General features: G+C 40.1%; 1 protein-coding gene across 1 annotated transcript; it reads left to right on the top strand.

Moving 5' to 3' along the window:
* Positions 1 to 12,192: 12,192 nt before the first annotated feature.
* On the top strand, positions 12,193 to 13,114 carry LOC104587078 (auxin-responsive protein SAUR64-like). Its single transcript, XM_010244531.3, has one exon. It carries the CDS (start codon positions 12,367 to 12,369, stop codon positions 13,018 to 13,020), a length of 654 nt encoding a protein of 217 aa, XP_010242833.2. The 5' UTR covers positions 12,193 to 12,366; the 3' UTR covers positions 13,021 to 13,114.
* The last annotated feature ends 1,045 nt before the right edge of the window (positions 13,115 to 14,159 follow it).

The raw sequence follows: 14,159 nt of genomic DNA, 5'->3' as shown, positions 1-14,159 counted from the left end.
GTCCCTTAACTTTCTGCTTCTCTTAATATTTTTACAGCAAATAAAATGGTAACATCTGAAACTAAATAAAAATAAAAGAACAGTGGAAATAACAATACCTTATTTTCATTCATCCACAGCAGAAGGGGTGTTGTATTCCACCATTTCTTTTATGATGGAAAGTGGAAACATTGTTTTTGCCTTTTACATAGAAATTGAACTAGTCCTCTGGATAAGTAGACAAGGGGAGAATGTGAAATTAGCCAAAGAAAAAGTATTAATTATGATTACTTGCTTGTAATGCTTCCTTACTAAATTTATTACCATATGCTGACAGAAAGAGCTAAGTGGGGATAGAAGCCTATGCACTGCCCTGAAAAGTTTTTGGAATGGCATTGAATTAGTTTAAGGATGATGGTCAGTCAGGATCACTCGTCCTGAATGACCTACGACTGCGGGAGCCCCTCTGCCAATTATAACTCATTGGCTAGAAGAGTTTAAAGAATATAGGAAATTGTGTGTGTGTGGTGGAGTATTCCCATTGATTTATTGCTTTTTATAACTCAGGCTATTTCCTTGAGAGAGATGGAGGATATTTCTAGTTTAATTCTTAAAAATAAAAAGTATCCAATCTAGAGCTACTTTAATTCACCCACAACCATTCCAGTGTTCTTTTTTATTAGAAAACTAAATCTACTGTTCGAATGTAAGCTCATTAAATTCATGCATTGACTATGCAAAACCACAAATATAATTGTGAAAAAAAATTAAAATGATATTCTAAAGAGAAAGGCCAAGTAGAAATAGTGTCAAACTCTTAGAAATGGTCCCAAGCAATTTTACCAATTTATAACCTAGGTTTTCTATTTATTGATGAGGTTTCAGCAAAATCTAAACATTTAAAAACATTTAGGAACTATATTAGGATCAAATGCCAATGTGCGAGATCGAGAGATTTACCTGTCGATCTTCATTTACAGATCTTCAGTTTTTTTGCTCTTTCTTAAATCAAACAGAGAGAGAGAGAGAGAGAATCGGTTGTTAGAGGAGAGGGCGGGAAGAAGACGAATCGTGAAGAGGGAGAGGCGTGGGGTGTGTGACTTGTATGGGGGCAAACGATTGATCTTTAGCGACAGTTTTAACCGACTGTCGCTAACGATCAATATTTCTAGTAATAACCAGTTCGAAAATTGCCGCTAGAAACATATTTTTAATCAACATTTAGAGCATTTTTAATTTCCATTTTGTACTTTCATTATGGTACCTTGGATTATGCCATTGGTTTCCTTATACGTTTCTTTGAAACTAAGTATTATTGTATCAGTTAACATTTAAATTAATTTGATAGCAGAGATGGCTGACTTAAATTTGACAATTCTGATATGATTTTCAGAAATTATTGGCATCTAGAAGCGTTGGCGTTAAAAACAAATTTTCTAGTGTCAGGTAAAATCCTTCTCTTTAGTTCATCCCTACCGTCTTATGATGAAGTTTGTCATGAATATGGTCTTAAGTTTTTCATGTTGAATGGTGGTCTTGGAATGGATGAATGATGAGAGGGAGGTACTCTCGGACATTAGGGGTGGAATGGATAAATGAATGCATACATTGGAGTGATTTTTTCTTTGCAGGTGACCTTACCCCTGAACCCACTCCTCGTAACCACTGCAACCCACCACCGAAAACTGGCACAAAATCAGCTCTGAAACTATCAACCTTGACCCATACCACTGGCACAAAACCTCACCCTTTGAACCCTTCCATCTGTTGTATTTTTGCAGCAGAACACCAGCCTTGAAACCATCATCATCAACCCATCTAAGAGCTGAAAGCCAGCCCCAAAGCCGAAACCATTGGCCGTGACCTATACCATTGCTGCAATTTGCAACAAAAAAAACTGGTGTGAAACCAGCCCCGAGCCCACTTTCTTCAACCCGTCCACCTGCTGTATTTTTGCAGCAAGTTTTTGGATCTGAATCCGCTCTCGGAAACCTGCGCCATCCCTGCAATTTGCAGCAGAAAATCGGCAAGAAACAACTCCAAACTCACCTTCCTTAACCCGTCTATCTGCTGAATTTCTCTTAGCAGAAACCAACTTCAAACTAGCTCCCAGTAACCTGTGCCACTGCTGCAATTTATAGCAGAAAACTAGTACAAAACCAACCTCGAACCCATCCCAGTAACCCGTGCCGCTGCTGCAATTTGCAGCAGAAAATTGGCATAAAACCAGCCCAAACCCACCTCCTTAAACCCTCCTATCTAATTTCTTATTTCAGTCGAAACCAGACTCAAACATCGCTTCCGGTAACCCACGCCGCTGTTGTAATTTGCAGCAGAAAACTAGTGCGAAACAAGCCCAAACCCAACTCCTTAAACCCTCTTATCTACTCAGCAGAACGAAAACTGATGCCAAACTAGTCCCAAACCCACCTTTAAACCTTATAGCCACTGCTTTTTTTTTTTTTTAAAGCAGAAAAACAGACCTGAGCCACACTCCCTCCGCCTCAACTTGCAGTACGAAACCAGATCCAATCTGCCCAAACTTGAACCCAACCTAGCTGAACCTAATTTCACCTAACCCAACGTATTCAAACCAACTTAAACATAGACCCAACTCAACTTAACCCGACCTAACGTAGCTGAACCTGACTTGGAGTCCACAATTTTAGAATTGAAAGATGCTTTAAATAAGTTCATATCTGCTTTTTCACAGGTGACATTGTGCTATTTACATCTCTTCATATTAGAATATTTTTTAAAAAATATTATTTGGGAAGTAAAATTTCATTACTTATTGCAGAGACCCTTGAACTTTCCCTCAAAGCTACTATTGCTTGACGTTCATCCTTGGTAATATTAGAAACTCATATAAAATTATTTATTTCATATTTCTTGCTATATGTAATAGATAGACAAAATCTATTAATTTACAAAAATTATACTTATTTATTTTGTTTTTTTTTTCTTTTTGTCGCTTTTCTTTACATGATGTAGAGGAAGAGAGGATTGGATGAAGATTATAAACAACACTTTGTTTCTTTATATGTTAAAAGGAATTTCTTTTGGACTATATTTGATTTGTAGGTTGTCCAAAAAGAAGCCATCTAGTGAAAAGGAAGAAGGAATATAATAAGGGTTGAATGTTGTGTTTTTGGTTTCTTTTTGTTCTTAAAATGATGATGGAAGTCAATTAGAATTATTCACAATTTATGGATAAGATGTATCTTTTGGATGAAACATATAGGTTTTATGATTTGATTGAAGAATATATTTTCATGCATGTGTATTAATTGAAATTTTTATGAAACAATATTCACAATATATTGCACTTTTTAAAAAAAAAAGTTGGTACCTTTTTAGAGGCGGCCAAAAGTGCCTCTAAATGTCAAGGCATATAGCTTTAGAGGCAGCTAAAAGTGCCTCTAAAAACTTGAAACCTTTTTAATTGAGATTTTTCCTTTTCTTAGATTTTTTAGAGACATATAAAATTGCCTCAAAATCATTTAAAGGCATTTGAATGTGCCTCTGAAGTGAACTTTCAGAGGCACTTATAACTGTCTCCATATATGACTTTTAGCATTAAAGCAATAGAGGCAGTCATATGTGCCTCTAAAAGTCTTTAATTCTCAGCCAACCGCCTCTAAAACATTTAACAACAGTGCTTTTAGAGGCAACACTTGACCGCCTCCTATTTCTTTAGAGGCATTTGGAAGCTTAGAGGCAGTTATGGCTACCTCTAAAGATAAATATTCCAGTAGAGCCTTTTGTTAGCTTTTTAGTAACAAAGACATTGAAGTTACAAAAATATCCTTATTAGTTACTATTGTTAAGGCATTACCATACATATTCTAAAGTTTCAACTTTACCCCCTCACTAATTTATTTTGCCTAACAATTTTCAAAGATTAAATTTGCCTATTCTTCTTGGATGAAGTAAGGTAAAAAGGATGAAGTGAAGTAAGAGGAAGAAAATCTTTTTTTTTTCAAGGCATTTTAGTAAACTAGTAATTAAGCACGTGCATTGCACGTGAAAATTTTTTCTTCATATTAATTACTTGAATTTTATATAATCATAGTTAAGATAAGAATTAAAAATTCACAAACGTAACAATATGATTAAAAATAAACTTAAATGTTTGTAGTAAATGTGCACGTGCATTGCATGTGAAAATTTTAAATTATAATAACAAATTATTATTATTATAATTAAATTTTGTATTCCATTTCTATCATAAATAAAAATAATTTTTATTTTAACAATTATTTTTATTTAATATGATGAATATATAACATTAGAAATGTTCCCAAATGTTTTCGACAAAATTCTGTATTTTTTCATTTTTTGTGTTTCATATTTTTCTAAATATTTTTTATTCAATTATGACTTCATGAGTCTTTTGAAAAGTTGGATCATTGACCCGCCGACATGACTACGACAAATGAAGACTGGATTGGTAAACCAAGAGGTTAGCCCGCCAACATGACCGCAGACTAAGGACACTATTGCCGATGTATAGAAACTTCACACCCCTTAACACGTTGCGGTCTAAGATACTGATGCAGATCCGTGACCGCAACTTCGTTAGGTGGCCTGAGAAGAAGAAAACCCAGGGCTACAAGATAAATTAAGACAAGTTCTACAACTTCTACCATGACCACGTCCACGACACTGAAAGCTGCCACAACCTTCGTTGCCACTTGGCAGACCTCATCCGATGCGGATACCTTTGTGGATTCATCAACATCAAAGAACAAAAACCTAGAGAAGAACCACATCGTGCCAACAAGCCCGCAGCCCGTGCTCCTCCAATTAGAGTCATCGTCGTCATCTCGAGTGGAACAACCCCTAAAAAGGAAAATCTAGGCACAGAAAATCTACCCCGGGAGCCGAACCGCCAGAACTAAAACATACCAACGACCATCAGCGCGTGAACAGTAATGGCGACTGGACTATACAAAATTCAATAAATAATGAACCTCTTCAAGCACAAACGACCAAACACCCGTACACAGCTCGACTTAACTACACATTGACCAACGACCACAGCTTGATAACCTCACAAAAAGACCCGACCGACTGCAAATGGTCGAGGCTAGAACATTATCTCAATGGGTACCACAGGAACGACATCCCTGCCATGGCAAAAGGACGGCCATCGAACTCCGCACACCCACCCGACTCGCAATCGGAGCAAAGCTAACCGAGGACCAAGGTTAGCCCAACCAAAGAGTGCAAAGCTCTCCAAGACCAGAGGCCACCGAGCTCCCCGACAACGTTGAGAGCTTCGAATCACCGTGACTAGCGTAAGACCAAGGCCACTAAGCCAGGAACTTTGGCCAGGGAAGACCGAAGACCGAGGCCAAGCCAGAGACCTTAGCCAGCAAGAACCAAAGACCTCAACCAGCATAAGACCAAGGACACTAAGCTAGGGGCTTTGGCTAGTGAAGACCGAAGACCCCAACCAACACAAAACCGAGGCTGCTAAGTTGGAGACCTCAACCAGACGGTACCGAAGACCAAGGCCATTAAGCTAGAGACTTCGGCCAACAAAGACCGATGACCTTGGCCAGTATGAGACCGAAGCCACAGTGAAGAGTTCAAAACTCCAAGGGAAAAGTACAAAAGCACAGTCTATGGTTCCCCACCGACCAACCTAATTCTGAAGAGCAACAATTTAGAAAAAAAGTGGGGAAAAGCAACATAAAGAGTGCTCGAAAGAAAGGCCAAGTTTCTATTAATGTAGATGACGCAGCGTGGAAGCAATGAGAACCAGAGCTGGCTATGCAAGCACTGGGCGTTCGCTAGCACCTAGCGAATAACACCGATTTCTCTAGGAGAGAGAAAAGGTGGCGAAAACTCAAAGAAGAGAATTTAAGAAAATCTGCAAATATGAAGTGTGTATTAACTGAAAATTATCAATATTTATAATACATCTTGGAAGTTGTAAAGTAATTAGGAAAGAGGGTTAGGATAGATCTAATCTGCATAAATCTTGGGCTTTCTTGATCTTGATCTTGATTGGCCATCTTGAGCTATCATGGTAAGATCGAACCTCCTTGAACTTGATCCTCCACCGTCCGATCTCCCTGGTAGTCTTCTATGCATGAATCTAGGAAGTCTTTGGAAATCTTGATGATGCTTGGAGTCTTGCTAATCTTGATAGTCTTGGGAGTCTTGGAGTTGTTCTTGCTTATCTTGAATTCTTGGACTAATCTTGATAGTCTTGGGTTCTTGGATCCTTCTCTATCTTGACTTCTTGGATCTTGCCTTATCCTTATCCTAGAGCTGCCGCCCCCAAGGATGAGATGGGCTTTCTTGGGATGGGCCTCCATCATTCTCCCCCACTTGGAGCGAACTCGACCTCGAGTCGTGACTAGGATAGGCAAGTGATATTTCTAGCAGGTACCAGTGAAGGTCGGCAACGTTGAAGGTCTTGGATATACTCATATGATTTGGTAGGTCCACTACATAGGCATTGTCATTGATCTTCTTTATGATCTTGTATGGACCATACTTCCGAGGTTTCAACTTGTTGTAAGTACATACGGGAATTCTTTCCTTCCTTAAGTAGACCATAACCTCATCACATACATCAAACACTTGAGGCCGGTGGTGCTTGTCTGCAGCCATCTTGTACTTGGCGTTGGTTTTCTCTAGCTTTTGCTTCACGGCCTCTTAGATGGACTGGATCTGTTCTGCCATCTGTTCTGTTGAGGTACTGGCGCTGGGTATTCTAGGTAGCTTCACTAAGTCGAGTGCATGGTTAGGGACCTTCATATACACGATGGAGAAAGGGGATCTGCCTGTAGAACTGTGCACTGCATTGTTATAGGCGAACTCAGCCTGGGCTATGGCGAAATCCCACTATTTTGGCCTCTCCCGACATATGCTGCGAATTAAATTCCCTAAGGTCCGGTTTACCACTTCTGTCTGTCCCTCTGTCTGTGGATGGGCTGTACTGTTGTAATTAAGTGAGGGAGTTCATTTGGTAACTCCTTAGGAACTACATCATTAAATTCATCCAGTAGTCCCTGTACTTCAGTTGGAATTTTATTTTCATCATTAACATCTTCTCTTTTTACTACTAACAAATGTATTTCATGAGTATCATTACATTCTTTAGCAAATTCAGCATGATGATGGGTGATGGTAAGGAAATTCTTCTCATGTGCCTTTAGAGTATTTGTAATATTTTTTTCTGCTATGGGTAACAAAGTATAACGTGTACCCTCTTTTTCAAGTTGGTAGGTATTTTTCCTACCCATGTGCCTTGCATCTGTATCAAATTGCCAATGCCTCCCTAACAAAATATGGCAAGCATCCATATTTACAATATCACAATATACTTCATCATGGTACTTACCAATTGAAAAAGGTACCTTGCAGCGTTCTTCCACTCGTACGCCACCTCCTTTCTTGATCCACCCAATTGTGTATGGGTTGGGATGTTTTTCAAGAATCAGCTGCAATTGTTAGATGACATCCCTACAAATAATATTTTCCTAACTGCCACTATCAATAATTAAATTAAATAATTTTCCCTTGATAGTACATCTAGTACGAAATAATTTGTGCCTTTGAGAAGTATCCTTATTTTTCTAGGACAACATTAATTTTCTTACCATACAAGTATACTCATCATGTTCATATGGACCCTCTTCATCCTCCCCATCAGGTCCACAATACACTTCCTCCTCAATATCTTCTTCCTCCTCCCTTTCTACCATGTTAACTGCCTTCCTCCTAGGACAGTCACTGGATCTATGTCCTACCTCATTACATTTAAAATATTTAATAGAAGCAGGCCTTGCATAAGGGTTACTGGGTTTAGGAGGGTTGGAAGGATTACCTCGAGTATGTCCTCCTGTAGTAGCCTTACCGGCATTACTTGTGCTTGTCGGGTGAGAATGTTGTACTGTCGGGACTGATTTGTTTTTGTCGACAGTTGCTGGTTTGTTGTCGCTCCCGCTGTACCGGCGGTAATTATCACTGCGTGCCTTGTCTTGGAACATTAATTTTGCTTTCAAGGCTAGGTTCCTTGCTTCCTGCACACTGAGAACCATCTGTACACCAATTTTGTCCGTGATGGACGGTCTTAACCCGCTCAGATAACGGGCTGCCTGCTGGTTATCACTTTCAAATAGCTGGTTCCTTTCTACTAATCTTAAAAATTCTGATGTGTACTCATTAACAGTACGTGAACCCTGCACACACCTTTGATAAGATTCAAACATATATTGTTCATAATCAGGAGGTAAAAATCTACTTCTGATTAATTGTTTCATGCGCCTCTAGGTTCGAACAGGACCCCTTCCTTCTCTCATCCAGGTCTCTCTCATCCATTCCCACCAAATAGATGCGCCACCCTTTAATCAGAAAGCTACCGGTTTTACCCTTCGTTCCTCTAGTATCTCCATGTAATCAAAGAACCTATCGACTTCTGTGATCCAATCCAGAAGTCCCTCTATACCAAGATCTCCACTAAAAGTAGGAATATCTACATTGAGTTTAAATTCATCATTATTCCTATGGGGATTGAAATTACTTTGATTGTGCCAATTTCTACCGTTTCTATCGTTGCCAGGAAGAACTGGAGCACCACCAAATTCCAAATCATCATCATTGTCATCGTCCAGGACTGGTCGTCGTAGCACAGTATAGACGGGTGGTCTATCGTGGTCGTCTCCCTCGATTTGCTGTGGATGTTCCCGGTTCCGTGGAGCAACCTCCCGTAACAAGGTTCGTAGTTGTTCAGCCATCTCTGCCAACTGCTGATCGATGTTACGTGTGGCTGTACGTTGTTCTTCGATTGCTCTCCAAACAGCTGAAAACCCCTAATCTCTGTCACGGGGTGGGTTGCGACTGCTACCGTCTGGGTTGGACATGACTGGGCGAATTCCCTGCTCTGATATCACCTGACGCAACGTGGAAGCAATGAGAACCGGAGCTGGATATGCAAGCACCGGACGTTCGCTAGCACCTAGCGAATAACACCGATTTCTCTTGGAGAGAGAAAAGGTGGCAAAAACTCAAAGAAGAGAACTTAAGAAAATCTGCAAATATGAAGTGTGTATTAACTGAAAATTATCAATATTTATAATACATTTTGGAAGTTGTAAAGTAATTAGGAAAGAGGGTTAGGATAGATCTAATCTGCATAAATCTTGGGCTTTCTTGATCTTGATAGGCCATCTTGAGCTGTCATGGTAAGATCGAACCTCCTTGAACTTGATCCTCCACCATCCAATCTCCCTGGTAGTCTTCTATGCATGAATCTAGGAAGTCTTTGGAAATCTTGATGATGCTTGGAGTCTTGCTAATCTTGATAGTCTTAGAGTTGTTCTTGCTTATCTTGAATTCTTGGACTAATCTTGATAGTCTTGGGTTCTTGGATCCTTCTCTATCTTGACTTCTTGGATCTTGCCTTATCCTTATCCTAGAGCTACCACCCCTAAGGATGAGATGGGCTTTCTTGGGATGGGCCTCCATTAGTAGAGGAGTTGATACACTTATTATAAGCTTAGCATACCGAGCTATATAAAAAAAAAGAGAGCATATCAATTGTCCGCTGGAGGATCCTCGACTTGCTCCTAGACATCGGTAACAGTGGCATCCCCATCAGGCTCTTCAATGTCAAATGGGCCAAACCCTTGGATGACTTAGGCCACCTTCGAGATGACAAAGAGTGAATCCCTCTTGCCAGGATTTGGTGGCATAAACGTCTAGATCATTTTGATGAGCCTCCAAAGCCCTATACTCGGAGACAACCTCTTCCTTCACTCAAGCAATCCTCGCCTCTGCCTCCTTGAGCTCCCTCCTTAGTGCATCTTGTGCTTCCTTTAGATCGTGAACCTGGCCCTTCAACTTGTGGACAGTATCATCCCTCTCCTTGACACCGCGCTTCAGCTCAGCCAACTCCTCCTTCAGGTGGGCGTTCTCTATCTCTCAAGACTCATGGAATCGTTGCAACCCACAGAGACGGTCGACGAGGCCGATGACCGAGCAAAACGACTGTAAGACATTGGATAGTTAGCATAAAAGAAGAGAAGCAAGGAACATCAAGTAAAGCTGAACTCACCGCCATGGTTTGATGTATAGTCGTGCTCTCCAGGAAGCTACTGGTGCAACTGTTGGCTTCTTGCCTGATACCGGGAGCATCACACCCAGGTCAAGTTGCTCAGCCACCCCTTCCGTCTTTAAAGTGTCCTCTGGCGAAATCGACCATTGCGGCACATATATTTCGGTTGAACCCTCAACTGCAGTGCGCTCTAGAGCCTCCCCCCTCTACGAAGAGGACCGCCCTAGTTGAATCGTAGCCTCCTTGGAGTCGTCGACCACCATGACTTCCTTCATCGAGCTCAGGGGAGCATCGCCTTCCTCGCAGCTGCGGTCTTCATACACCGAGCTTTCTCTTCAGCACCAGCCATGTCCAATAGAGTTTGGACAATTCAACACAGTTAGACAAGTTGTATACAACAATAAAAAAAGGAAACAAAAAATGGGGACTGCGTAACCCACGAATCGGACTAGGATTGATCGGCTGAAGCGCACATCATTCCAGCCATAGTCAGCAATCGGGATGATGTGTAATCCTTGATGTGCACTTGCACTATCCTCCTCACAGCAACTATCTCCTCCTCTGACAGATCGACCTAGGAAGGGCCCTTATCCTTGGTCCTCCGGATGAATAGGGCAAGGGAGAACAGCCAACCTCCTCGACACTTCACAAAGAAAAAACCGTCTTTCCAGTGCTTAATGGAAGAGGGAGCCCCGACAAGCACCTTGATGTTTGTCGTAGCTGACAAATACTTATACCCTTTCTTGTACTTCTTCAAGTGGAGAAAATACCTAAACACCCCCTTAATGATTAGGTTTAAAAGAGAAATAAAATAAGACAAGCTAAATTGGTAAAGCAAAGCACTTGCAATTTGGTCTTGGGGCAGAGTTGAGGGCACCAAGAACCAAGCAAAATGAAGTGGATGGTTCATGTAGTAAGCCCACCCACCTAGCCGCGCCACGTTGGATGTCCAGGTGAGAAAAGGATGGGTAATGGATGTTGTATCTAAAATCCAGACATAGAATATGTATCCCCACCATGCACTCATCATGTTGACTATATTGTACTGTTGTTTCAAGGGATTGCCTTCATCATACTTCAGTACTGATGTACCAACAATTTCATAGTCTATGAGTTGGCAAATTGGCCTAATATGTCGTCTGCCGAACAAATCGAAAAGAAGAAATCCAATATCAGATGTGATGCCCCGCTACCTAGATGAGGCCATGATCATTCACACAACAATCTGTCATGCCAAGTTGGAAACCTCTTTACTCTTGATGCTATTAATAATCCAATCATCACATGACATGCAACCCGACACAAGGAAAACCCTTCTCTGGCCTGTCTTTTGCTTACAATTATAAATTACCAAGCTATACCCATTTCTCTTTTACTCTTGCAAATGTATGTTAGTGTTCTGATACAAGAGTAGTACTTGTGTTGCTGCAACCTGATCATTTTATCTTGAGAAGTGCCCACCTCTTTAACCTAAGTCGAATTGTGATTGTAATTCAGTGGCTTTTGTCAATGCTATATATTGATATGTATGGTAAATAGTAATTAATGTTTTATAAAGTTAGAGTTAAAATGAAAATTAAACTTTTTCACTTGAGGGCTTAATTTATGTTTTTATGAACCTACAAATATATATAATATATATATATATATAGTCTTCCAAAAATCAACATGTTTGGCGACTGGAATATATTTAGCCATCAAAATTAGGAGTGCTTTTAAAAGATTAGTTTCCCACTGTTAGCTCCATTTATCTTAGCTTGTCTGAAATATTTATTGTTATACAGATGTAGATAATCTACACTCTCAAAGAGTCAATGTCACCATAACTGGGGACCATTTTATAACAATCATCTACTACCAAGCGATGGGTCTATCACACTGCCTTGTAAATCAAGTGGAGACCAGATCATCTCTAATCAATACAGGCACAATTGTACATTGATAATACTTGTATAATTTTGTGAATATTAAGGAGGCAGAAATTAAATTTATTATAGATCATCTCGACTAACATACCAATTGAACCACGTCTGCTCTATGCCATTCTCGAGATTCTCTGTCGTCTCAGCAAGTAATTCAATCACCAGCAACAATTTTCATAACTGAAGAATCGGCAGTTTTTGGCACCTCAATTTTATTAGGGGGACGGACCCAGTATCCAGTGAGTCTATCTACCTAGCTTGGATGTGATGCCCTACCAACTGCTTCTGGTGCATGCCTTGGGCCTGGATGATCACTCAACCACATCCAAGCAGGCCCACCTCCTTAATTAACATACACATACAACCATCAGTATTTTTTCAAATGCAATGGTCACAGCATGGTATGATTTTGCAATTTTCCATTCCATCCTTGATCCTCTAATCCAAGACAAGGAAAGCTACTCTTGCGTGGTGTGTCTCCTCTTACAATTGTATATAACTGACCTACCCCATGTTGCCTTCTCCAACCACACTAACTCAATCAATCTGGCTTGGAATTCTCAGACCAAGTCTAGATCTCTTCTCAAATTCTTAGTCATGATTAATCACAAGAAGCTCGTTGCCATGGCAAGAAAATGGCAGAAGTTGGCTGCCATCGGCAGGAGAAGGATTTCATCAGCAAGGGCTACAAGTCACCGAAGAAGTGATGAAGAGAAGAAGTGCAGCGAATTGGTGGCCGATAAGGGCCATTTCGTTGTGTATACTGCTGATAATAGACGTTTTGTCATTCCCTTGGCTTATCTCAGCAACCCCATCTTTATAGAATTACTCAGAATATCTGAAGAGGAGTTTGGTCTACCAAACGATGGGCCCATTACGTTGCCCTGCGATGCAGTCTTGGCGGAGTACATCATCTCCTTGGTGCAACGACGCCCCTCTCGAGATCTAGAGAAGGCTCTACTTATGTCCTTGGCTACTTGTCGGTGCCCGCCATCTTCATCTCTCCATCAACAACCTAACCCGCCTTTACTTGTCAATTAATTTTGAAATTTCTACTTCTATTTTACACATTTGTACATAATGATCGACAAAAATCTAAATTTTTGAGGCAATACAAATAGTTTTTTTATTCCTACACTTTACTTCTACCATTACCAACAGAAGAAAATTAAATACAGGAGACAACTTTACCCGCATCTTCTTGCAAAGAATTAATTGTATTTTTATTCATATTTGTTCAAAAAAAAATAGTTTTTGTTCGTGTATAGATATAAAATTTGGGCAGTTGAGATCGATGGAGGCCCAACTTACGCCTGTCCAGTAAAATGCCTAACCTGAGTTCTTCTGGGCCTTTAATGAAAAACCAGTCCAAAGCTCAGAATAATCTCAAGGGGTTGGTGGGACAAGTCAAGATTGATTTATTGGTGTCAGCTTATATGTTAAGGCCAGCCTGCTAATTATGAATTCACATCTGCACCATTCTAATCTGTAACTATTAAACCACCGATCGAGAAGAAACAACTCAATGGTAAGTGGTTTAATTAGCTCATGAGTCATCAGGCTCGGACCAAACTACGGGCTTCGTTTCTGCCCTTCCCTTATTTGCAGCGGGCTAAGAACTATAGGCGTTGTACGTGGGCCAGTCGAGAACAGGACGATCTTATTTCCATCCTATGCTTGACCCCAATTTCTCAGTCGCCCTAAGTACGGCTCATTGGATATTTAGGCCATATTTGATTTACTGTTTTGGGCCTCATTCTCTTAATTCTTGTTCATTCTAGGCAAGAATAGGCAAAAACGAATAACATTAGAGTGTTTGGTTACAATATTTTTGTCCAAGGCCACATTCTTTTTAGAATGAAAAATCAGTCCCATAGAACAAAAATTGACTAGCCTGCAACATGAAAAGCAATCATGCCCCATCTTGTTCATTTCATTCTTCGAGAAAACACTTTTATGAAAGCACTTTTGTAAAAGTACTTTTACATGAATACACTTTTATGGAAGTACTTTTACGAAAACACTTTTATGAAAGTACTTTTTATAAAAGCACTTTTATGGAAGCACTTTTGTAGAAGTACATTACTAACGCAAGTACTTTTATAAAAGCACTTTTACGAAAGTACTTTTATAAAAGAAATTTTGTGGAAGTACTTTTACGAAATCATTTTTACGGAAGT

The sequence above is a fragment of the Nelumbo nucifera genome, chromosome 6, assembly GCF_055504915.1.
Source record: "Nelumbo nucifera cultivar China Antique chromosome 6, China Antique-T2T, whole genome shotgun sequence".
In the NCBI taxonomy this organism is placed as follows: domain Eukaryota; kingdom Viridiplantae; phylum Streptophyta; class Magnoliopsida; order Proteales; family Nelumbonaceae; genus Nelumbo; species Nelumbo nucifera.
The sequence above is the reverse complement of the archived record's forward strand: the minus strand, read 5'-3'. Positions and strand labels throughout refer to the sequence as shown.